The 26,924-nt window shown below is 49.9% G+C and overlaps 1 protein-coding gene across 1 annotated transcript in view; it reads right to left on the minus strand.

Annotated features, from left to right (window-relative positions):
- The window catches only part of HS3ST4 (heparan sulfate-glucosamine 3-sulfotransferase 4), a gene marked incomplete at its 5' end in the record, with an annotated part of 354,439 nt that extends 352,456 nt beyond the window's left edge, over positions 1-1,983 (minus strand). Inside the window, one exon of the mRNA XM_081088835.1 lies at positions 1,253-1,983. Coding sequence (XP_080944961.1) covers positions 1,253-1,983 — 731 coding nt within the window. The remainder of the gene's footprint in view (positions 1-1,252) is intronic.
- Positions 1,984-26,924: the final 24,941 nt, after the last annotated feature.

Raw genomic sequence — 26,924 nt, forward strand, 5'->3', positions numbered from 1 at the left:
GTTTGAAGCCTCCTAAAATGTTGCAATTAGTTCTGGCTTTTGAAACAGACAGGACATTAACAGACACATTTGCTATTTTCTTTCATGTGCTGGAATGTTTATGCCCCAAGTGAGCTTCTCTCCAGCTTCCCAAGTACAAGGCACATTTTAAAGGGGGGGAGTGGAGGGGGGGGATCAATCACACATTTATTGTATATTTCCGAAGTTGTCAATTCTAAAACTTTCCCAGGCTGTAATTTAAACTGAGACAGCCATCCCTTCAACAGGAAAACAGCTTGTTAGGAAACAATCCTTAGTTTACCTATTGGCTCTGTTAAGATGATAACATCACTTTAGCTGACACAGCCTGTGTTTCCATTTGACAATTGCAATTAATTACTGAGATGCAACAGAGATGGGGCCAGCCAGCCAGATCCGTTTTCCAAAGAGACATAAAACAGGAGGAGAGAGGGAAGGAGAAACGCAACGGAGGCTTGCATGCGGGCATCTGCGCCAGTGCTGCTTTAAATGTTATGGCTGGCAAGGAAGCTGGGGCATCCATTTATTTCACCTGCGCTCAACTTTCTGGTCCCCTCTTCTCTCCCCATACCCCCGCCTCCCCCCCCCCCCGCCCCCTCCCCCACCAGCAGAGGGGGGAAGAGGAGGAGGGTGAATGTCCACCTTCCTGGGAAGGGCTTGGGTGCAGGCAGCAACACCCAGGGCACCTCTGTCACCTGCACCCAGTGTTCATCCAGCCAAGAGGGACAGAAAGTTCTGGAGATGGGGGACATCCTAGGTCTTTACTAGAAAGCCCGAACTCGCCAGCACCACCTTTTTAACTGTTCCCTGTTCATTTTGCTTTAACCTGAAAATACTTAAAGTTGGATTCCAGCCACGCAGATGCGTTCCAGGGCGATTCTGAGAGATTCCCGGGGATCTCAACGCCCTTTAGTCAACACAGCTGTCCTGACTCAGTCCTCAGCGTCCCCAACAGAACGCAGAGCTCCCCAAGAGCCTGCGGGAGGAACGCTGGGGGCACCAGGGCTGGGGACTCCAGGCATGGAGCTGTGCAGATTCAGGAAGCAGCTGGCTGGACGCGCAGCTCGGAGGCAGAGCCCGCCGCCACCTCCTCCCTCGCCCCGGCTGGCCCCAGCGCTCCCCGCCGCGCCCCGGGCGCCCCGCCCGGGTTCCAGAGCCTCCGCGGGGCGCGGGGCCCCCAGGACGGCGCCAGGACTTCCCTCCGAGTCCCCCAACCGCTGAGCCCGGGTCCTACCTGTACCACTCCAAGCCCTTCTCGTAGTTCCTGTCGAAGAAGTGCGGCTCTACGCCCACCGCCCGCACGTCCGGGTGCACGCGGATCGCCTCCAGCAGCGCGCGGGTTCCGCCTTTCTTGACCCCGATGATCAGCGCCTGGGGCAGCTTCTTCTCCCCGTAGTCCGGGGTGCTGGCGGCGCCGCCCCGCTCGCTGCTCGCGTTGGCCGCCCTCCGGCCTGCGAGGTCCTCGTCGGTGGTGCTGGACTCCTGCGCGTCCCTCTCCAGCAGCGCGCTCCGCACCGCGGTCATCTCGCTGGGGTCCGGCGGGGTCCGGAGCCAGGCGTCCCGGGCGCCGCCGCCGCCGCTCGCCAGCCCCCAGCCGTCGGCCCCGGGGGCGGCGGGCTGCTCGGGAGGCTCGGTCAGCTCCACGCGGCTCGCGTTGTCCGGCGGCGGCGCGGGCGGCTGCGAGGGGGCGCCGAGGCGCACGGGGGGAGGCGGCAGAGAGGGCGGCGGCGGGCTCGGCGGGGGCTCGGCGGCGGCGCCCGGCGGCTCCTGCAGCGCCAGCGGGAACTGCAGGGACCCCGAGCCGCCCAGGAGGTTGTAGCACAGGTAGGTGACGGACAGGGACAAGGTGCACATAAACAGCAGCTTGCGCGCCGGCGGCCCCTTAGCCGAGGCGCCGGGCGGCGGCGGCGTGGCGAGAGGTGGAGGCGGCGGCGGCGGCGGAGGAGGTACGGGCCACGGGGCCATCGCGGCTCCCGGCTCGCGGCGGCGGCGGCCCCCAGCGCTGCCCGGACATGGTTTCAGCCGCCGCCCCCGCCGCCGCCGCCGCCGCCGCTGCCCAGCCGCCCCGGCTGCATGAAGCGACGCCGCTGCGCCCCCGGCCCTGGCCGCTGTCCCGCTGCGCCCGGGGCAAGCCCGGCCGCATGGCCCCCTTCCCCGCTCTGCCCGCGGAGTCCGGGCGGCCCCCCGGCTCCCCCCCTCAGCCTCTGGCAAGGGGACCGAGGGGGGCGCGCGGGCCCGGCTGCACCTGCTCCGCCTGCAGCGCCTCCGTTTCCAGGCTCGGCCGCGGCTCCTGCTCCAGCCTCTGCCGCCGCCGCCGCGCGCTGTTGCGGCCCCGAGTTCCTTCCCGCTGCTAACTTTCTGCCGGGAGAGCGAGCGGCGCGAGGGGAGGCGGAGGCCGGGCACGCGCCCCGCGCCGCCGAGGGAGGGGGTGTGCGCCTCGCGCGCGCCTGCGGAGGGGGCGCGGGAGCGGAGGCGAGCGCAGGGCTGGGGAGCCCGGGAAGCGGAGATCGTGTGCCCCCCGCCTGAACACACACACACTGGAGGTGTTCCCCGCCCAGCCCCGCGGCATCCTTTTCCCTGGAGCCTGGGACGCCGCGTTCTCCATCCTTCCCCAGTACTTTCAGGGCGTAAAGCCCGCCGCCCGCCGCCGGTGCCAGGCACCAGGAAGCAGGGGGCCAGGGGTGAGCGAGCTCAGCTTCCCTTTGCCCTGGGACTCCAGGCAAACTCTGCCGGCCCCTGACCCGCCCTTCTCTCCCTGGATAGCCTCCTGCCTTGCCCCCGGAGCGATTTCTTCTCCATAGCAGCTTCCCCACCCCAATTTCCATCTTCCCAGCCTCCCCATCTTAGCTTGGAGCTCCTAGTGGGTGGAGCTTTGACACAAACCCCCGGTTTTCCTGCCCCAAACCTTTTGCCTCTGTCCTGCCACCAGGTGACTGCTTTCTGCCCAGAAACTTGAGGCTGCCCCCTTTTTAATCACAGTTACGCCATCGTCCCTTGGGGACATTGCCACTAAAAGAATTCAGATTTCCCTGGACTGAAATAGACTGAGACCATCGTCGATCTATACACCTAATAAACAAACAAGTTGGGCGACTCTGCTTCCTGGGGACAGGGCTGGCCCTGGACCCCCCTGCCCCCCCACCCCCCACCTGGCGCCATCCCGCCCAGGACCTGGCCCTGTGAGTCCCAGGTATCCGCTAGCCACAGCTGGGTGCCTGGCAGGTCTGATGTGGTTGGCATCTCGAGTTTTGTTTGATCACATAATAGATACAACAGTTGAAAGAAAATGTATATAATGTCTAAATATTAACTAGATACCTAGTGTCAAAGAGGAAAAAGAAATGTTAATCAAATAAGATGAAGAACAGGGACTTTTCCCCGAGCGAACAAAAGCTCACTGCTGCTCTCAGCTGGACAGAGTCTCCTTCACCGCAGCTCTAGTTCAGATAAAGATTATTCCCTCGTAATGCATCTTTATGGTGCACTGGGGGCTCGGAACGCAGGGTCTGGTGTCCTGTAAATCACCCGGGGAACCAGGGGTGCTTTTTCAGGCTCACACAGCTGCATTACTGTGCTGGGAACAGCTGAGGGACGCAGCTCACCTATCCCTCTTTCCAGCCCAGCCCAGCGTAGGGAGATCAGCCAGAAGGCCACTGCCAGGGTCCCTCACCCTTGCAAGGCCAGGCGCCGGGAGGCCAAGCCTGTGGCCCAGGGCTCGCCTACACAAGTAGCACCCGCACTCACTACCCACCCTCTCAGCCATGCAAAGAACCTGTGCCACAGTCTAGTTTTACGAAAGACGTGCTTTCAAATTTAGAAAGGTTTGAACAAAATGGTATTAAAATTGAGCCCAGAGGTGGCAAACAGAGAGCTGAGTGTGGCCAGCACAGTGATAGGAAGAAATATAAAACAGTTGCAATATTTTAAAATTGAGGGCTTTCCCCCAAAATATCTGGATACGAGGTTTCTGTTGAAACAGCAGATCCGGCAACTCTGGGCCCCTTGCTGGAGCTAAAAAGCCATGTAGGTGGGGCGTCTGCAGGGTCTTCGTGGTGCCCACCCCGGCAAACTACCCCACATGTACCTTACTTGCCTGGAGACTGCTAAAGAGGAAATCTCCCAGGACCCTTTCCCCCTCTTGTCCCCAAACGGTCACACTTGAATAAGAGACTCTTGCAGGAACAGAGCCCGCCGGGAAGGTGAGGCTACAGCTGCTGGGGGAGAGTTGGTGTGGGGAGAAGAGTGTCTCTCAGCTGGTGCCTCTTCCTCTTCTCTGCCCTTGATCCAGGTTTTTTCTGGGAGCAGGTTCTTCAGGACCCTGTGATGAGAAGTAGGGGCCGTTTCATAGGGAGAACTCGGCCTCCAAGACCCCCCGGGCCTGGAGACTGGAGAGAAGGATTGTTCTGTTTCCTCAGCTACACTCATGCTCCGTCAGACCCGCCTGAGTTTTACAATGCCCCCCAGGTGTGCCCAGGCCTCCAGCACACCTCATTGCTACAGGCCCCAGAAGCTGCGGGTGCCCTCTCTGACCCAGAGCCGCCTGCCCCGCCCGACTGAGAAGCCCCAACCGCTTCCCCTTTGCGCTCATGGTCCTGCGTGCCCCGCCACCTGAACATGCATCGTGGTATCCTCATCCTCCTCCACACGGTGAGATGATAACATTAGAGTACGGCCGTCCTTGGCCAGCTGAGTGGCTTTCCGACTGGTCATTTCACCTCCCTGCGTCACATTTTCTGCATATATAAATTATGTTTTTATCAAGAATGAAATTGACTGTCTGGCCAGCGTGGCTCAGTGGTTGAACGCCGACCTCAGGGCACATGTCTGGGTTGTGGGCTCCATCCCCAATAGGAGGCGTGCAAGAGGCAGCTGATCACTGATTCTCTCTAATCATTGATGTTTCTATCTCTCTCTCCCTCTCCCTTCCTCTCTCTGAAACCAATAAAAACATATTAAAATTTAAAAAAAGAAAAAAAATGAAATTGGCTTACATAACATAAGCAAATTACCGGGCCTGGGGCCTGACATACAGTGGTCACCAATAATTATTTGAATCTAAATGCTGGCTCCTGCCATGCCTGCTCCCAGGAAAGCCTTATCCTCAGAACATGCGTGTGCACCCTTCTGTCCAGCCAGCCGGCGTGGGCGCTGAGCTGTCAGTAACAATCATCATGCCAAGTCGAATGCCTTCTACATGTTTTAAGCAATAGAAACTAACTCTGGCTAACTTCATTTGTGTGTTGTTGTTTTTTAATTAAAGAAATTTATGAGGAGGATGTGTAATAACTCCCATACTATAGGGGATTTTTTAAAAATCAACAAATAAGAAGCAAAGACGGGTTTGGGGAAGGCCTGCAAGCATGCCAGACTCGCGGCCAGCGGGAGGCATGCGGCCCGAGAGTTCGACATGCTTGCTGATAGAGCATATGGTGTACAGATGTTGGTACTGCCCTTCACCACACAGTCCCGGCATCCGGCGGCCCACAGACAGGACCCTCTTCCTGCCTCTTCCAGTGCCGTGTGACTGACACGGGCTGATGGAGCTCGGGCACAGGCGAGGCAGTTGCCAGTGGGAGTGTTTCCCGCCTGACAATCCTGCCAGGAGTTAGAGTGGCCTGTCTTCACCGCCACCTGCTCCGTCCCCGCGCTGAGAGAGGACAGTGCAGAGCCACCGCTGATGACAGGCAGCAGCAGCAAGTGCCCTGGGCTGTTTTCAGCTCCTAAGACCTGGGGTTGGTTGTGAGTGCAACACACCCCACACTATGTGACTTACGAAAACACACATATTCCTTTCCTCTCGTGTTGACCAGTGACGTCAGCGGGCCCCGTTAGAGTTAGGGGGGAGGAGGGTGAGCAGACCCTGTTAGAGTTAGGGGGGTAGGAGGGTCAGCAGGCCCCGTTAGAGTTAGGGGGGAGGAGGGTGAGCAGATCCTGTTAGAGTTAGGGGGGTAGGAGGGTCAGCAGGCCCCGTTAGAGTTAGGAGGGAGGAGGGTGAGCAGACCCTGTTAGAGTTAGGGGGGGAGGGTGAGCAGGCCCCGTTAGAGTTAGGGGGGGAGGAGGGTGAGCAGGCCCTGTTAGAGTTAGGGGGGGAGGAGGGTGAACAGGCCCCGTTAGAGTTAGGGGGGAGGAGGGTGAGCAGGCCCCGTTAGAGTTAGGGGGGAGGAAGGTGAGCAGGCCCCGTTAGATTTAGGGGGGGAGGAGGGTCAGCAGACCCTGTTAGAGTTAGGGGGGGAGGAGGGTGAGCAGGCCCCGTTAGAGTTAGGGGGGGTGGAGGGTCAGCAGGCCCTCTTAGAGTTAGGGGGGGAGGAGGGTGAGCAGGCCCCGTTAGAGTTGGGGGGGAGGAGGGTGAGCAGGCCCCATTAGAGTTGGGGGGGGGGAGGGTGAGCAGGCCCCGTTAGAGTTAGGGGGGGTGGAGGGTCAGCAGGCCCTCTTAGAGTTAGGGGGGGAGGAGGGTGAGCAGGCCCCGTTAGAGTTAGGGGAGGAGGGTGAGCAGGCCCCGTTAGAGTTGGGGGGGAGGAGGGTGAGCAGGCCCTGTTAGAGTTAGGGGGGTAAAAGGGTGAGCAGGCCCTGTTAGAGTTAGGGGGGGAGGAGGGTGAGCAGGCCCCGTTAGAGTTGGGGGGGGGGGAGGGTCAGCAGACCCTGTTAGAGTTAGGGGGGGAGGAGGGTGAGCAGGCCCCGTTAGAGTTGGGGGGGGGGAGGAGGGTGAACAGGCCCCGTTAGAGTTAGGGGGGAGGAGGGTGAGCAGGCCCTGTTAGAGTTAGGGGGGAGGAGGGTGGGCAGGCCCTGTTAGAGTTAGGGGAGGAGGGTGAGCAGGCCCCGTTAGAGTTAGGGGGGGGTTGGAGGGTCAGCAGGCCCTCTTAGAGTTAGGGGGGAGGAGGGTGAGCAGGCCCCGTTAGAGTTAGGGGGGAGGAGGGTGAGCAGGCCCTGTTAGAGTTAGGGGAGGAGGGTGAGCAGGCCCCGTTAGAGTTAGGGGGGGTGGAGGGTCAGCAGGCCCTCTTAGAGTTAGGGGGGGAGGAGGGTGAGCAGGCCCCGTTAGAGTTGGGGGGGAGGAGGGTGAGCAGGCCCCATTAGAGTTAGGGAGGGAGGAGGGTGAGCAGGCCCTGTTAGAGTTAGGGGAGGAGGGTGAGCAGGCCCCGTTAGAGTTAGGGGGGAGGAGGGTGAGCAGGCCCTGTTAGAGTTAGGGGAGGAGGGTGAGCAGGCCCCGTTAGAGTTAGGGGGGGGTGGAGGGTCAGCAGGCCCTGTTAGAGTTAGGGGAGGAGGGTGAGCAGGCCCCGTTAGAGTTAGGGGGGGTGGAGGGTCAGCAGGCCCTCTTAGAGTTAGGGGGGGAGGAGGGTGAGCAGGCCCTGTTAGAGTTAGGGGAGGAGGGTGAGCAGGCCCCGTTAGAGTTGGTGGGGAGGAGGGTGAGCAGGCCCTGTTAGAGTTAGGGGGGTAGGAGGGTGAGCAGGCCCTGTTAGAGTTAGGGGAGGAGGGTGAGCAGGCCCCGTTAGAGTTAGGGGGGGAGGAGCGTGAGCAGGCCCCGTTAGAGTTAGGGGAGGAGGGTGAGCAGGCCCCGTTAGAGTTAGGGGGGGAGGAGGGTGAGCAGGCCCCGTTAGAGTTAGGGGGGGAGGAGGGTGAACAGGCCCCGTTAGAGTTAGGGGGGGAGGAGGGTGAGCAGGCCCTGTTAGAGTTAGGGGAGGAGGGTGAGCAGGCCCCGTTAGAGTTAGGGGAGGGTGATAGGTCAGAAGTCTATGCTAGGCCAGCAGTGTGGACAGAACCCTCGCCTCCCACTCAGCTTATGCACTTCCCTGTCTGTCTTTGTCCTGTCCGTCTGGAGGGAAAGCTCCTGACAGGCCACATGGGTACAAAGAGGAACAGTAGATATTTGTCAAAGGAGCAGAAACTAACAATAATGGCCGAGAACATCTAGGACCTTGGGTTGGGAATGATCCCACATGGAAATCAGAAATGCTCAGAGCTGAAAGCACTCCGTGACAAAGCCTAGCGGGCGGGATGAGGCCACACTAACAAGCAAGGTTATATGTTCAACAGACTCGCCCCAAGAGAAGAAAAAGTAGAGACAAGTGAGCTACATGATTGGCTCAAGAAGCCAAAAACGAACAAGAGAGTAAATTCCGGAAGAAAGAAAATGACCAAGATAAATGGCACACCTCCGTTTATATTTATTTGCTGTTTATTTATCTGTGGACTGAACTGTGTCCCCCCAGAACCCATTTGCTGAAGCGCTAACAACCCCCAAGGTGACCATATCCAGAGGCGGGGCCTCTAGGAGGTATTGACGTTAAAATGAGGTCTCCGTGGTGGAGTCCTCACCAGGTAGGACTGGCCTCAGGGGAAGCTGAACAGCTCTCCTCGTCTCCTCACACAGGTACCCACATCCCACCATCTGAGGACGCAGAGAGGAGGGGACCTTGTGACGCGGGAAGAGGGCCCTCACAGAGCCCCCCTGCCGGCACCCCATCTCAGACTTCCAGCCCAGAACCGTGAGATGGGGGTCTGTGTTGTTTGGCCCCGTCTATGGCATCTCGTTGTGTAGCCTGGGCTACAACCTTGGTCTTCCACGGTTTGTAAATAGTTTCTGGTACCGATTCCAATGTGTGTGTCGGGGCAGGGCGGACCCCCCACACCAACAAGCAATGCCTGGACCCCATGGGGCACCCTACAGTTCAACGCGATTCTGAGGCGCTGCGCCCACAGAGAGCGCCAGACCCGCTGGGGCAGCACTCAATCCCGCAAGACTGTCTCCGCCTCAGCTGCCAGGCGCCAGCCCCGTCGTCACCCGTGCTGGTGACCCACTGGCTCTAAGTCAGAGGTTGCCACGACTCCCTCCCTGGGTTCCAGTACTTCGCTGGGACGACTCCCAGAACTCAGAGCAGCACTTTACTCTCTAGGTCAGTGGTCGGCAAACTCATTAGTCAACAGAGCCAAATATCAACAGTACAAGGATTGAAATTTCTTTTGAGAGCCAAATTTTTTAAACTTAAACTATATAGGTAGGCACATTGTTATGAACTTAATTAGGGTGCTCCTAAGCTGGCCTTTGCTAAAAACGTCCTCAATCTGAGGGGTCGACCTCAGCGAACGTACCCCCACTTCTTCTAACGCCACTTCTTCAAAATAGACTCACCCAGGCCGGAAACCGACTTCTGGGCCTGGGCCACGAAGTTTCAATCGCACTGTACGTGCGCACCCGCACGTGGTATTTTGTGGAAGAGCCACACTCAAGGGGCCAAAGAGCCACATGTGGCTCGCGAGCTGCGGTTTGCCTACCACTGCTCTAGATCACCAGTTTATCAGGAAAGGATGTGACTCGAACAGGCGGTGGGAGATGCAGGAGCAGGAGTGGGGACATGCTCGGAGCGTCCATGCGTTTCCAGGTGCCCCTCTCCCTAAATCCTGTGTTCACCCCCTGGAAGCCCTCAGAGCCTCCTCTGGGTTTGTTTGTTTGTTTGTTTTGTGTCTGTGGAGGGTTGTGACCTGTCCATGGCTGATTAAATCTTTGGGCTTCGGCTGTAAATTCGACCTCCAGTCCCTCCTCTCCCTGGAGGTTGGGGATGGGGATTGTTAAAAGCTCCAACCCTCGAATTACATTTACATGGTTGGGTCCCCATCCTCAGGTTATTGTAAGGCTTTCCAGAAGTCACCTCAATAACCAAAGACACCTCTATTGCTCTTATCACAGAAAATTCCAAGGTTTTAGGAGCTCTGTGCCAGGAATGGGTCCAAGACTGAAAATAGATTACTTTTTTTTTTTTTCCAGAGCGAAGGAGAGAGGGACAGAAACATTAATGATGAGAGAGAATCACTGATCAACTGTCTCCTGCACACCCACAACTGGGGATCCAGCCCAAAACCCGGACATGTATCCTGACTGGGAATCCCATCACCTCCTGGTATGATGCCCAACCACTGAGCCACGCCAGCCGGGCCAATCATATATTTCTTATTATAAATCACAGTCTCACAGTCTACCCCCTGGTCTTCTCACAGGGTCCCTTAGAGCAAACAATCACAGAGGTCAAAAGGTAGTGGCACATGACTAGAACCCCATTCAGTCACGAGTAACCAGCAGGCCCAGCATCTTATCACATGAAAATATGGCGCAGGGCGAGGCCGCCATCTGATCTCCTAGGGTCCCCAGAGCAGGAGTGGTCTCAGCTGCATATGCCCCTCTTACAGGCGGACCTGCTATAAGGAGCCAGGAGACAATACTGTCTCGCTCTGAGCCTCTTTCAAATGTCATGTTGCGTTTCCCTCATGACAAAGCCCAGCCATATGTTCATCCCTGACCCTCCTCCCCACGTGGGTCCAAACTCTCACCCCTTTTGCTGGCCTGGACCGTAGGCAGCAGTACTGGTCTAGCAAGTGCCTCCCTCCGTCCGAGTGGGGTGAGGTGAGGTGCAGAACTGGAGGGACAGCTTCACCTCCAGGCAGCGCAACTGCACTCACTGCTGATCCCAATTGCTGGCAGGGTGAAGGCACCGCCTGCTCAGTCAGGCCCTTGGGAATTGTGACAGCTCCCAGCTCAGGAACCGTCCCTGTTCACAGCCCCTGTAGCTGCAGCCCTGGTCCTGTGATCACTGCATCAAGGAGGGAAACATGTAGGTGACGTGGGAAGAAGAGGAAAAGGTATAGTCATTATTGTCCTCCATTGTCAAGAACTGCGGTCACATCAGCACCCTTCCCACACCCCCTTTCCCAGATCCACCAAAAAACAGAGCAAGGCAACCCCTGGGACATCCTTCAGCCCCACTCATGTTCACACGGAGTGGGAGCACACACTCAGGAAGGTGTTCATTTTTTAATTTTATTAGTTGCCAATGGCTTAGTTGCTATTACTGCTTTTACTGATTTGTAATAGCCTCTTAGGTATTAAGGATACAGATTTTCCCCCTCTATCATATTCTTCCAATGACTGAGTTACCAGCTTGTCTTTACCAGGAAATTGTTTTAGTGTTTTTAATTACATATGCTTTTCATTTTTATGATTCAAATTCCATCTCTCAAGCATTTTCTTTGTAGTTTTTAACCTTTGGTGGAAAATGGTGTCCCCAAAGTCAATGTACATTTTCTTCTAGTACATTTTTGGTTTATTATTTTTTTCTAAACTTAAATGTTGAAAGCATCTGACATTTCTTTTGACATATGGTCTTACACACGGATCTAACTGTATTTTGTTCTTCATTTTCCTGGCACTGATTACTTCCCGACAGTTTGAAACTCAAATGTGATATAATAAAGGTATAATGTTGGAGCTTCCCACCCAGAAACATAGACGATGAATCTCCACTCATTCAATCTTCTTTCTTATCTCTTATGGGACTTCTATACTTTTATTGACATAAACCCTGAAATATCTTTGTCTGGATGAATGTTCTGACATCTAATTGTACTTTGCTTAATTTTATAAGGCTTCTTGTTTTCCTTTTGTTTCATTCATTCTTTCCTTTGCCATTTGAAGCAACTGGTATACTGTGGACCCTGGATTGGACGTGGAGGTAGCAGGGAGGCAGAAAGCAAGAGTCCTTTAAGGCAGAAACAATCACACAAGCACGTTTTTGAAAGTGAGGCAGACGCCAGGAGAGAGAAAATGCCGAGCGCGGGGAGCACATCGGTGGAGCACAGCAGCTAGCTCACTGGCAAGAGAGAACCTCCAAGAGGAAGTGACATTTACATCCATGTGTAAAAGGAACATGGGATTAAGCCAGGTAAAGCGAGATTATTTTTAGCAGCGCAACATCTCACCCACTTCATGCATTATAAATACACTGAGCAAAGTGAACCGAAGGCAACTTCTCTGAGAGAAAGGGGTGCCTGCCAAAGCCCACAGCAAACGTTACGGGAGCCATGAGAGAAGAGAACCGGAAAGACCAGAACAAGACGGGCAGGCCTTCCGTCACGGCCCCACTCAGCACACACCGGGCTCAGTGGATGCGATAAAACAAGAGAGGACAACAAAGTGTGAGAGTTGGGAAGAAAGAAACAAAGTTTTGTTACTTGCAAACTATGTTTGGTGACAAAAAAAAAAAAAAAAACCCTATGGAAATATACAAACAAAAAAAATAAATTAAAAATGCAAATAGTAACAACATTCTTATAGACAATCAGGCTACAATTAGAAAATATAATTTTAAAAGAAGATCCTATTCAGAATTACAATAAAATCCATTAAATACTTAGAAATAAATCTAATGAAAAGCAAGCAAGTCCTTTATAAAAGATAAAATTATATAACTTTTTGGAAGGACATTGTATTAATTACGTTTCCTGGCTGTCATAACAAAGTACCGCAAACTGTGTGGCTTACCCCGGAAATTCCCTCTTTTCAGTCCGGAGGTCAGGGGTCAGGCATCTGGGTGTGGACAGCAGGCTGCCTCTGAGGCTGCAGAGCCCTCCTGCCTGGCCCGGCTCCCGACGGGGCGGGGGCGGCATCCTCAGAGTTCCTCAGCTTGCGCTGTTCCACCCAGCTCCGCTCTGTGGTCACATGGCCTCCTCCCTGCGTGTCTCTGTCTTCTCAGGCCACTTTCCCCTCCTGGTGAGGACACCGGTCAAATGGCTCAGGGCCCACCCTAATGACCGTGTCTTAACTTGGTTACATCTACAAAGATCCTATTTCCAAGTAAGTTTCCATTCACGGGTACTAGGAGGTAGGACTTCAACATACCTTTTTGGGAGACACAGTTCAACTTATAACAGACATAAAAATATATGAATAAACAGCCCTGGCTGCTGTGGCTCAGTCGGTTGGAGCGCCATCCTATACACGGAAAAGGGTGCAGGTTCCATTTCTAGTCAGGGTGCGTATGAAAGGCTACTGACCAATGTCTCTCTCTCACATCAATGTTTCTCTCTCTCTCTCTCTTTCTTTCTCTCTCTCTCAAAATTAATAAAAACATATCCTTGGATGAGGATTAAAATATCTATATGAATAAACAAATAAAACCTATGCATTTATTATATTTATTATGAAAAACTCAGTACTGTAAAGATAAAATTCTCACCATCCTATATAATAAAAGGCTAATATGCAAATCAACTGAAAGGCGGAATGATCGGTCTCTATGTTGCGCACTGACCACCAAGGGGCAGATGCTCAACACAGGAGCTGCCCCCTGGTGGTCAGTGTGCTCCCACAGGAGAGCACCGCTCAGCCAGAAGCCCTGAGCTGGGCTCAAAGCTGGCAAGCACAGCAGCAGTGGCGGCGGGAGCCTCCTCCACCCCCTGAACACATTGTTTGCGGGGAATTTTTATCATGTGCTAACAGGTGGTGCGGGCCATTTTTGCTAATTTTTTGTGCAAATGGCAACATTCAGTAAAATTACGATAACTTTAGTTTACGTATTTATATGTTACCTGCAGTCTACCGCTAGTCTATAAAAAATGTATTAATACGTGTCCCGCGCTCTACTACACTGGTAGAACGTATAAATACGTAAAATGTATAAATACGTTTCCCGCATACAATGTGTTCCCGCTGGGGGAGCAGGCCTAAGCCAGCAGTTGGACATCCCCTGAGGGCTCCTGGACTGCAAGAGGGCACAGGCCAGGCTGAGGGAGCCCCCCACCCCTGAGTGCATGAATTTCATGCGCTGGGCCTCTAGTTAATCAATAAATTCCATGTAATTTGAAACAGAATCCCAACAGGGTCATGTGTAGGTGTGGAGTAAGTATTATGGATGATGTGTATATTTTCATGTTAATTTTAAATTTCACATGGAGGTATAGAGGAAACCTAATATCAACCCCTCCTTTAGGGAAAAAAAAAGCACAAAAATGTGTAACAAGAAAAACTAGTCTCCCTTGAAGGAGGGAGAGTTAAGAAGGGAGAGGGACTTTAATTAAATGGAAAGATTAAAGGAAATTTCTTAGCCCCAAAGTACTTTGATTATTCAGGTGCTATGGGGTAAATTCTTTCCATATTCTGATAGGAAAGCTGAATTGACAACCTCATGAGCTAATCAAGGAGCTCAGGTTGTTGATATAAACTAAGATGAAGTTCCCAAGTAGAAAATATTGCAAGTAGAAGCAAATGTAACCAGGTAATCTGATCTCTGGGAATGACAGGTTGGACCCTGTGTATTTTCCTACCCTTCTATGTATAAAGAAGTCTCTTGTTGTGAAGTTATTTTTTAATGTATTTTTATTGATTTCAGAGAGGAAGGGAGAGGGAGAGAGAGATAGAAACATCAATGATGAGAGAGAATCGTTGATCGGCTGCCTCCTACACATCCCAAACTGGGGATCGAGCCTGCAACCCAGGCATGTGCCCTGATCAGGAATCGAACCCTGACCTCCTGGTTCATAGGGCGATGTTCAACCATTGAGCCACACCAGTCAGGCTAAAGTTATTTTTATAGCAGAGGAGGTCTTTACCTATCTGACATGTAAATATTTGTATGTGCATGAATGTTGATGTGCAAAATACATTTTTCATAATTGTGAGAAGTCAAAAAATATGACTAATGAAGGAAGAGGTAGTGATTGTTGGTATTGTCATTCTTCTCAGTGCAGTCATTTACAATTAATTCACTGGGGGATTGACGCACTTTTATTTTGAAGTAGTTGTAGTGACAAATGAGTGTGTGGGTAGCGCAGAGTCCTTCCCCCCCTTCACCCACCTCCCCTGGTGCTAGCATCGTATATGAGATGGCACAGTGTCCAAACGCAGAAGTGAGCCTTGCCACAGTACTGTCAACTAACCCACACGCTTATCTTCCTGTTTCGCTGGTGTCTCCACTGACACCCTTTTTTTTGTACCAGTGTCCAACTGTGCTGTGTCTGTCCTCGTGTCTTCTTAATGTCCTCTGGTCTGCGTGGAGGAGGAGGTCACCCAGAGGGCAGGACCGCCCTTGGCCCTCAGGTTGCACCCAGGCACTGAGGCTCCGTGCCTCCTCCCCTGTCGGTGGTATGTGTGTTCTGCCCACTGTCCCACCGTGGGAGCTGTTTCAAGGACACAGCTTGGAGAGCGTGAAGTGTTGTTGAGACGTCTGGATGGAATATGTGACTGAAAGGATTGTATATGTGACTGAACCCGTTACGGCCTCTCTAGAAGCTTTTAAGATTCCAGGGGGCAGGGTGGAGACCCGCTGCACTGCAGTCACCCAAGACAAGCTTGGTAAGCGCCCGTGGTTGACAAACCGGCCGCCTACCAATGTGGAGTGGCCTGCCTCCTCCTTCAGCCTCTCCTTGCCCCTGGTTGTGAACTAACACCAGGTCTCTATATGGCATTGTCTTTCTCTGTGTTGACACTTTTGGAGAGCAGCGGACAGGTATGGTGTAGAATACCCCTCGGTTTTGGGTTGTCTGAGGTTTTCCTCATCATTTCCTGGAGGTTATACATATGGGAGAAGAAGACAACACAGGTGAAGTGCCCGCCCAGTGACATCCTATCAGGATGCATGACATCAGCATGACTGATTGGTGCCGTTAACCGTAAAAACAAGATTAATGGGGTGTTTGCTAGGTTTCTCCACTGTGACGTTATTTCTTTCTCTTTCCATAATCTATGTTTTATTAAACTTTTTCAAAATTGATTTTTTAGAGAAAGGAAGGGAGAGGAAGAAACATCGATCAGTTGTCTCCTGGGCCTGCCTCGACCTGGGATTGAACCCGCAACCTAGGTATGTGCTCTGACCTGGAATCAAACCTACAACCCTTTGGTGCATTGGATGAACCTCCAGCCAGCTGAACCACACCAGCCAGGGCCCCATAATCAATGTTTTAGATGTGACTGCCTGAGTCCCGCTCATACTCAAAAAGAGGACAATTAAGTTTTACCTCCTAGAACAGTGGTTCTCAACCTTCCTAATGCCACAACCCTTTAATACAGTTCCTCATGTTGTGGTGACCCCCCAACCATAAAATTATTTTCATTGCTACTTCATAACTGTAATTTTGTTACTGTTAAATGAATCGTAATGTAATTATATATGTGTTTTCCGATGGTCTTAGGTAACCCCTGTGAGAGTGAGGACTGGCAAAGATTATGTGAACACATGTTAAAACAGTACAGTAATTCACAAGTATTGGGGGGGATATATATGAGGTTATCCAAGCATCCTGCTTCTCTTTAAAGTTCCACCCACTAGTTTTAGTATCATCAGGGGGTCTTATCCATAGCAATGCTCACTGCTGTGGTCTAATGGTGATTTTCCATTTCTCTCATTTTTTTTTATGTTTATTAATTGGAATTTTTATGTCAGAAGGATGTATCCCTTTTCTCCATTTGCTTATTTATTCAATTCCTTATTTACATCTGCATGGGTTCGTGAATATTTATTTTATTCTTTGGCCCATACAAGCAGTATAAATGTATTCTATTATAATTTATGTCATTGCCAACAATGTTCCAGATTTGGCCATTGGGAGTTCTTGCGTGTTGGAGCCTGTATCCTTTTGACTGGCTCCCATCTTTTTACTTATTTGTTCTTCCTTCTTTCTAGACACTTCAAGATGCCCCAGCCCCATGTTGTGTTTTCCCTGTCCAGCCCTAAAACCAGCATTTCTCCAAAGAGTCCTGGTCCTTTCATCCGGGAAAGAGAGAAATCAGGAAGCAGGTGCTGCATGCTTGTTGCTACTGGGCATCACTCTCACTGCTCTCAGGCTCCCTCCTAAGACAGACCTAGGAATAGGAATACACATACCTGCCTATTAACACCAGTTCATTTACATATTTACATAAAAGTAACATGAGTGCCTACTAAAGTCTGCAGCTCTGAGTCAGCATAGGCGTTCACTCTCATCTTCACACTTCCTTACTGGCAGTCCCTTTCTCTGGTTCCCAGTGTACATGATTTATTTATTTACTAGAGGCCCGGTGCACAAACTGTGTGTACTCGGCAGGGTCCCTTGGCCCAGCCTGCACCCACTCCCAGTCCAGGAGCCTTTAGGGGATGTCCAACTGCTGCGGAGGTGGGAGAGGCTCCAGCCACCACCACTGCACTCGCCAGCCATGAGCCAGGCTGTGGGAGCACACTGACCACCAGGGAGCAGCTCCTGCATTGAGCATCTGCCCCCTGGTGGTCAGTGCCCGTCATAGAGGCTGGTCATTCTGCCATTTGTTCAATTTGCATATTAGCCTTTTATTATATAGGACAGGGGTCCTCAAACTACAGCCCGCACGCAGGCCACATGCAAATACAAATATTGTATTTGTTCCCATTTTGTTTTTTTACTTCAAAATAAGATATGTGCAGTGTGCATAGGAATTTGTTCATAGTTGTTTTTTTTAAACTATAGTCCGGCCCTCCAATGGTCTGAGGGACAGTGAACTGGCCCCCTGTTTAAAAAGTTTGAGGACCCCTGATATAGGATTTCTCAGCCCTAGTAAGCATGTAGAGTGGTATCAGCTAGCCCATATCCCTGTGTAACTCATGGTTTGTGATTCTCCTCTGCTGGAAGCCAGTCCACCCTTGTTGCTTGACACAGTCGCTGCAGGGAAGAAACATCTGCACAGCATATGTTTCAAGGGACCTGGCATATACGGCATACTGTTCTTAATATGTTTGCTCCCCTTCTTAGCGCTATGTGTTATAACCAGAACCACCTCCCTGAGAAAGGTTGTTTCCCCAGGTGGGGATATTTCCCTGGAGTTAGGGATTAACAGGACTAAGGAAGAGAATAAATCAGTAAAAGCCCCTAGTGTTACAGAAATACCATGTACTACTTATGAAGAATTTGGACTAAGACTGGTGGCCCACATAAATTTTGGACTTGTTGGGCCCACATCCCCAGGGTTCTGCCCACCAGGGAAACCACCAAAGCCTATACCCCTGGAGACCCACCAACACAGGGCAATCCCAGGGAAGGCAAGCAGCGGAGCTGGGAGGACATAACCTTTACTGGGTAGGATAATCTCCTTCAGTCACTTCCTTGTAGTTTATCAATAGAGCAGTAGAATAGTGACCTTGGAATAGCCCTTATAATGGAACACAGAGATTAACCTAGACAAGATTAAAATCAACAGAACTAGACAGAGACAGGATTTTTGGCAAAGGTCAGATAAACTATGGAAATGAAACTAGCCACTGTAGAAGGTTACCCAAAACATACCATGATGTGACTATAGAGGTATGCTTATAGAGTCAAATGGTATAAATACAGATGTAACAGGAGAATAAAGAGAGAAACTGACTATGCTGATCATCTGAACGCTGCCTCCGTGTCATTCCTTCTTCGCCGACTCCGTCCACACCTTTGGGAACCCCTGGATCTGCTGGGGCTGGACCCCAACAGTCCTCCCTTAAACTGAATCATTGGCTCTGCATATCTGACAAAGGCCTCAGCCTTACTTTAGGTGTTTATCTATCAGTGTGGTCTGTCATCTCCCCTCTGTAACAATTAATATTGAAATCCCTCCGACAGCCTCTACAAGCACAACAGAAGACTATGTTTATTCTTCTACACAAGGGAAAAGGGCAGAGAATACCCAACATAATTCTGAAGAACACAAATAAAAAATGAGTATCCACACGATCAGATGGCAAAACGATGTATATATATATTATAAAATTATGGTAATTAAAACAATGAGAATGATGGCCCAGGGGTTGGTATACAAAATGATAAAAGAGAATAGAAAACCCATAAACAGAAAACTGGATTTTAACAAAGAAGGCATCACAAGTCAGTGGGAGGAAGAACGGGGCCACTTAATAAATCATCGGCTGTCCATAGGCAAAAGGAAAAACCCGCCCTACCCCAAACGAAGTCCCAGGCATCTTAGATGGAGACCTAAGTATGAAAAGAAAGACTTTAAATTTTATAAGAAAACACAGGCTATGAACTTGATGGCATCAGGTAGGGGAGAATGCCATAAACAAAATGGCAAAGAGCACACATCAGAAAGAAAAATTCATAAATTTGCCCGTCAAGAGAAATGAAAAACAAAGCCTGCTAAAATTACTTAAAATTTGGGATATATATAAGAAAACCCCTCAAGTAATTTGAAAATCACTAGAAAAAGATGAAAAGGCTGTAAAGAGGCAATTCTCAAAGGAGAACACCTGAATGGCAGATATTCATAAGATTATATCAGCCTCCCTATCAACCGGGACCGTGAAAATTAAATAGTTAAAATTCCATGGCCTGCCCATGAGATCGGCAAAATGTAATGCCGTATGCTTCCAAATCTTAGCAAGGCTGTAGGGGAAAAGCTAGCCCATCCCACCGAATTGCTGTGAGTTGGTACAACTCCTTTGGAGAGAACACTATCAGGGCGTCATCTGACCAGAAGCCACTGCCTGGTCTGTACACACAGGGCGTGTACAGTGGGTCTGGCGGCGTTTACAGGTAAAGGGGGAGCAAGTTCCCTTCCCCTCAGTGGGGGGTGATTGCTGTGCTTTATTCATGCCTTGGAATACGGTGCTGCAGTTAAAGAAAACCAACCCCCTCTACACGTATTAACAACATGGGTGCAGCTCAAAAGCTATTGCTGACTGATAAAAGCCAATCAAAGAAGGATTTGTGCTTTGTGGTGCTGTTTGTGTAAAGAGTTAAATGCGTAAGAATGTAATATATGATTCATGGTGACATTCACATATATTATTAATCGCAGGCTATTGATACCTGTGATGAGGGAGGGAGGGAATGGGATGGAAAGGGGAATTTTAGCTGTAACTGCAATATTTTGTTTCTTAAAAACAAAAACACTGTTATGGGCTAAAACGTGTCCTTCAAATTCATATGTGGAAGTCCTAACTCCAGGACCCCAGAATATGGCTGTATTTGGAGATAGAGCCTTTAAAGAGGTAGTTAAGGGAACATGAGGTCATATGGAGAAGCCCCAGCCCAATAGGACCCGTGTCCTTTAAGGACAGGAGATTAGGACGCAGACAGCACAGAGACTACAGAGAGGATGTGAGGGCACAGCAAGAAGGTGGCCGTCTGCAAGCCACGGAGAGAGGCCTCAGCAGAAACTCCACTTGCCAAGCCCTTGATCTAGGCCAGCGGTTCTCAACCTGTGGGTCGCGACCCCTTTGGCGGTCTAACGACCCTTTCACAGGGGTCGCCTAAGACCATCCTTCATATCAGATATTTACATTACGATTCATAACAGTAGCAACATTACAGTTAGTTATGAAGTAGCAACAAAAATAATTTTATGGTTGGGTCACAACATGAGGAACTGTATTTAAAGGGCCAGAAGGTTGAGAACCACTGATCTAGGGCTTCTAGCTTCCAGAACTGTAAAGAAATAAATTTCTGTTGTTTAAGCCACCCAGTCTGTGGGATTTTCTTATGACAGGCCTAGTAAACTACTACAATATCTGAAGCAAACCTGGCAAAGTGTAACATGTTTATTCTATAGTTTGTTGGGACCATAACTATAGATTATATTATATACTCTTCTGTATGTTCCAAATATAGTGTCCCCAAAAAATGTATGCACACTTTTTTTTCTGATAGCTCAATTGATGTTTCTTTCTTTACAGATTTAACCCATTGGAATCAATAATTATTCAAAGTGTATATACATTTCAGGGACACCCTATATTTCTATATTAAGAAAATAATAAGATTCCAAAAAAGAGTGACACAAATACAATAAAAATGTACCTTTGACCACCTTTTAGGCTGAGGTGTGGGCTCTGTTGGATGGATGGGTCTCCCCGCACGGGGTGTGTGTCTTGGACACAGGACAGGACTTCCTGTCTCTTGTCTCTGCCAACTCCGAGGGCAGTATCACTGCCTGACACTGACCTGCAGAAGGTGCACGGGGCAGGCACACCTGCTTAGTGTCAGCCTGGAAATGGTGCACATCACGCCCCCTGCCACTCACCAGCTGAAACCCAATCCCCTGCTGCCTCTGACGGCAAGCCCCTGGGATCTGCCTCGCCGGGCACCCAGGACAAGGAGAGAGTGTGGATTTGGACAAGCAACGCATCGTCCTACCCACACTGTCATAACCAAGAACTTCAAATTACTACAGTTAAATGCCATCAATAGAAGAATATCAGCTCCTGCATTACTCAGGGTTCTCCAGAGAACCAGTAAGAGATATTGATAGATGATGATGATGATGATGATGATGATGATGATGATGATAGATAGATAGGTAAATAGATATAGGTATAGATAGATAGATAATCAATTTATTCTAAGGAATTGGCTCAGTCAATTCTGGAATTGGGAAGCTGAAGACCCAGGAGAGCTGGTGGTGTGTTTCCAGTTAGAGTCCGAGGGCCTGAGAACCATGAGAGCCAATGCCGGGGTTCTTGTTCTGGCATTAAGAAGGGTGCAGCAATCTGGAGAAGGTTTTGCGTACATTAAATAGGAGTCCAGAGACAAAATATAATTTTGAAAGGCATTTGGGGATCAGAGGAGCCTAATTAAAGAAACTAAGATCTCCTTGTCTCAGGACCCCATGCTTTTTATTAACACAAATTGTCCTGAGGCGAGGTGGAGATATACACTTCAAAGGGTAGGGCTTCTATACACAGTCCATTATCAGATTGGAAGAATTAGCCTACGGCTGTTCAGGTGTTTGGCCAGAAGGAGGCAATAACATGTAGATTAAGATGCCCTGAGCTGTCTGGCAGCAAACAATCAATTTAATGTATCCTTTTCAGGTTTGGGGAAATGCCCTCAGCCATCTCCAGATGATTTAGCCCTGCTGACATGCTGGAATTGTCCCAGGCAAGCCAAGGTCTCAGTTCAAGTCCAAAGGTGGGGGAAAGCCCTGCCCCCCCATCCCTCCCTGGGGGTTGTCAGCCCTTTGGCTCAGGCCTAGCATGGATTGCTGAGGCCCACCACCTTGGGAAGGGCAATCTGCTTTACTCAAAATGCTACTCTCCTCCAGAAACACCCGCAGGGACACCCAGACTCATGTTTGGCCAAATGTCTGGGCACCTTGTCACCCAGTCACGTTGGGACATAGAATCAACCATCACGACTCCCATAGAGAATAAAGTATCCAACCTTTACTCTCAGCGCCTCGCAGCCTTTCCCACACCTAATCCTGTGAATAAACTTTGGAACTTTAGACTTACTGTCACCACTGAATCCATATTTTAATTGTCCATCTTCTTTTACAGTTGCATATACACCGGCATTTGTACAACCACTTTTTCTAGTGTCTGCTGCGTTAGGTCCTTTGTGATTCACTCCAGTCCCTTTACAACCCTACACTTGAGCCTTGATTGGCCTTTGGGTTTCTGGAACACAGCTTTCCTCCAAGTCTGAGCTTTGAACTTGGCAGGGCTCCCAATTATGTAGTGTGCTTTTCCATAAAAGTCAAAATCGATTGTTTTTCTGGACACAAAGGACTCTCAAGCTGTGATTAGATCAAAACAAACAAACAAACAAAAACATTTTCCACAAGGGGATCAAAATGTGGAGAAATGCAATTCTGCCTGCCAGTGCATAACACTTATAACGTATCTTCATTTTCCTTCTTCTGTTTTTGTAATTACAACCTACAAGATAAAAATATAGTCGTAAATTTAGCAAAAAAATAACTCCAAGAACACAGATGTAACTGCAAGCTCCTCCGTTAACAAATATTGAGCCTGCAAATTCCCACGGATGTGGTGAGAGCTCAGAGTCCGCTCTGCGGGGCGAAGTGACCCCGTGCGGGGCCTTCCCTCGGCGGCCCGGGCTGCACTGGGTGTACCCGGCTGGTGCCTCGTGTTCAGATCTTTACAAATATGATTGGCACCGTCACATCGAGTCAGCAGAGAAGCAGCAAGAATACTGAAAAAGTTTCTGAGAAAGGGCACACGGTTAAAGGGGGGAGAGGCTTCTGGCAGTGAGAGAAGGAAGGAGGCGGCGCAGAGGCACTGCCTGAGCTGTTTGAGAGCCTGAGTGGTTTTGAGGGGAGAGTGAACAGGGCAGGAGAAGAGACAGTGCCTGTGAAATCAACTTCATTCTCGAAAAGTGAGAGAAACTGTTGGACCGAGAGAGGCAAACAAGCCCGACATCCGCGCCCTGTGTGAATGTGGCGGAGACCTGGTGTGGAGAACGAAGGGCGAAGTCCCCTCTCTGGGCTGCTGCTGACCCTGGTTCCGAGGGAGTCAGCACCATCAGTGGGAATCACAGAGCAATACGTGTGGCGCTCAGAGGGCTGGAGAATAATGGGTGGCCGGCAGGTTCCGCGGGACGAGACAAACGCCTGCCTTGGGTTTCCGAGGAAGACGGCATTTGTCTATTTGGGGGAAATAGATCTGCTACAAAATATACATGTAAGAGGAGGCAAATACGCGTCACAAACATCGATTCACTTTCCTGTTAGGCAGACGTGCCATGGGGAACCACCAGTTTATGTCTGTCTCAGTTATTCGGGCTTAAAACCATGAATTTACAAATATCCTTCAGACCCTCATCTACCCAAAGTATAGACTTGCCCTAGGTAACAGTGTGGTAGGCGCTGATCTTTTTGTTGTTGTTATAAATAAAAATTGGGTTACAAAATGTACATTGTTATTTCCTAATGCTTTCTGTCACAAAGGTGTAGGGGGCTTTTTTTTTTATCAGAACATATAGATATACCCTATTTCTTTTAATGACCACAGAGTCATGTGTAGAAATTCATATCATAAAATATTAAACAATTCCACTGGTGGACATTTAGGATATTTCCAATTAGGGAGTGGGTGTATATTTATATGTGTGTGTAAACATATGTATGTATTACATATGTGTGCACATGTGTGTGTATACATATGTGTGTATATATATATTCAGTAGAATTGCTATGTCAACTGGTACATACATATCATAATTTGAAGAACTAAAATTCTGTGGCAATTCATATTTTCACCCAGTTATTTTTAATGTTTTTATTTTGAAAAAAAATATTAAATGTATCTAACATTTACAAGATTAATACCTAGAGCTCCAGAAGACCTTTAACAAGATTCACGGTTGTTAACATTGACCACATTCATTCATTCATTCTCTCCTCTCTTTTTTCTCATTCTTTCTGATTGCAGAGTAGTTTCATAGATAATACAATTTATCCTCTAACATCTCACTCTGGTTTCCTGAAAACAACCTGTTCCTTTGTGTAGCCACACGCCCCGCACCCCGTCCGGTGGTTTGAGCACTGACAGCTCTGCTCCCCGCTGCGCAGTTCTGTTCCGCTTCTGTCAGCTGTCCCCGCAATGCCTTTCCCCCATTTTCCCGCCGTTACGGGAGCGGGTCCAGAATCTGGTTTGGCATTTAATTGTTGTGGCTCCTTAGCCTCCTTTAATCTGGAAGCAGTCCTGGCTTAGCCTTCCGTTGTTTCTCATGCCGTTGACCTTTTTGTAAAACACGGCAGGTTATTTCACAGAATGTCCCTCAGTTTGGGTTGGTCTGAGGTTTCCTCATGATTAAAGTCATGTCTAACATTCCGGCCAGAACACCGTAGAAATGGTGCTATGTTCTCAGAAAGTTACCTCTAGAGGCACGTGCCAATGGCCCACTCAGGGGTCATTTTCATTTTTTCTTTTTCTTTTTTAAAAAAATATATTTTATTGATTTTTTACAGAGAGGAAGGGAGAGAGATAGAGAGCTAGAAACATCGATGAGAGAGAAACATCGATCAGCTGCCTCCTGCACATCTCCTACTGGGGATGTGCCCGCAACCCAGGTACATGCCCTTGACCGGAACCGAACCTGGGACCTTTCAGTCTGCAGGCCCATGCTCTATCCACTGAGCCAAACCGGTTTCGGCATTTTCATTTTTTCTCAGCGGGTAAGTCTTGTCTAGCTCAGTGTCTCGGTGTAATTGCTATCACCCACTTGTATGTATTAAATTCCCCGAAGGGAGACAGATTCAGATCATGCAAATGCCTGTTTCTTATCAGACTCTCATGTCCCAGACATACTACCCATCAACAGTTACTATCTGGACAAGTCTTTCCTATAATGACTTCCAAACGGCGATGTCCAGCTCACCACCACCCCCTCCTCATTTACCAGCTGGCATTTTATTGAGGAAAGAGCATTTTCTTTTCATCTCTTTATCTAGCTCGCCAGTTGTCTTACTATCTCAGTCTACCCATCCATCCATCCATCCATCCATCCATCCACCCATCCACCCACCCAATCACTTGTCTATTTACCAAGAATATAGATCAATGGCTTACTGTTTTATTCAATTGGTTATATTACATTACTGTCTTTATTTTGATACTTGATTTCTTTTGCCAGATCTGGTTGGCAGGATCCCTTTAAGCAGGCCCGTGCACCCTTTTGCTAAGTCCCCTAAGGTTTTTAGTGCATGCTTACCTTCTGGCACAGTGAGTCCAGGGCTGGCACCTTCGCTGCCCCAACCCGGAGTTAGTGCCTGCTCCAGGCGCCCTGGCTCTCCTTGCTGGGGACCAACACCAAGACCCGGGTCTGAGTTTGTTCACTGTTACTGAGATCTCCCTGCCTTACATCGTCTCCCTGGACAGGGCTGTGAAATGTTTGTATTTGAATATTAGGAATCAAAGATTTACACGGATAGCCCTCAAATCCCAGTCTAACCCCCAAGATTCTTTCCTGTTTCCCCATCCCCAGGGGCAACCCTGGTTCCCAACACAAGGCACATTTGCATAATCCTGTATCCCACGGAAAGTTGTTCAGGTTGCTACACACATACTACATACCATGACAAACATACCTACAAAGAAAAGCTCAAGATTAATTTGCAGTTCATTATCCCCTTCACTGAAAGTACCTTGTTCAGTTGTTACTAACATTACTAGTTTCCTCTGCAGCTTAAATTTACAAAACAAATGGGTTCATTGGCCTCTGTTTGCATTCAATTTAGCCTCTTTTTCCCCTTATAATGATTACGTTTTTTATTGAATTTATTGGGGTGAAATCCTGTATAATAAAAGCCTAATATGCTAAGTGTCTGGTCATCCAGTCGGCCACTCAACCAATCAAAGCGTAATATGCTAATGATATGTTAAGGCCGCTCAACCGCTTGCTATGACATGCACTGACCACCAGGGGGCAGATGCTCCAACAGAAAGGTTAGCTTGTTGCTGGGGTCTGGCTGACTGGGACTGGGCGAGACAGGCCAGGCATACCCTGGAGCCCTCCAGCAGTCTCTCCCCGGCTGGCCAACCTCCTGTGCCCTTCCCCGTACCTGATCATGCACCAGTGGGGTCCCTCGGCCTGACCTGCGTCCTCTCACAATCCAGGACCCTCAAGGGATGTCAGAGAGCTGGTTTTGGCCTGACAGTGTAATGACCAGTTGCTATGACACACACTGAGCACCAGGGGGCAGACACTTAACACAGGAGCTGCCCCCTGGGGATCAGTGCACTCCCACAGGGGGAGCACCACTCAGCCAGAAGCCAGGCTCAAGATGAGCAAGTGTAGCAGTGGTGGCGGGAGCCTCTCCCACCTCCACAGCAGCGCTAAGGATGTCTGACTGCCATCTTAGGTCTGGCTTCTGGACTGTGAGAGGGTGCAGGCCAGGCTGAGGACCGCCTCCCCTCCCCAACCGAGTGCACGATTTTCATGCACTGAGCCTCTAGTTGCTTAATGAAATCATAGGTTTCAGGTGTACAATTCTATAATACGTCATCTGCATATTGTACTGTGTGTTCACCATCCCAAGTCAAGTCTCCGTCCATCACCATTTATCCCCTCTTTAACCTCTTCTACCTCCACCCCCTTTCCCTCTGGTAAATGCCATGCTGTTGCCTCTGTGTCTATGAGTTGTTGATGTTGTTGTTTTGCTTAATCCCTTCACCATTTTCACCCAGCCTGCACGCCCCCCCTCTGACAGCTATCAGTCTATTCTCTATTTATGAGTCTGTTTCGATTTTGTTTGTTAGTTCGTTTTGTTCATTAGATTCCAGTGCACAAGGGTTTAATTTTCTCCACATCCTCGCCAGCACTTGTTGTTTGTTGATTTATTGATGGTAGCCATTCTGGCAGGCGTGAGGGGATATCTCACTGAAGTTTTTTTGTTGTTATTGTTGTTT

Source organism: Myotis nattereri (assembly GCF_964212035.1).
Source record: "Myotis nattereri genome assembly, chromosome: 4".
Lineage (NCBI taxonomy): Eukaryota > Metazoa > Chordata > Mammalia > Chiroptera > Vespertilionidae > Myotis > Myotis nattereri.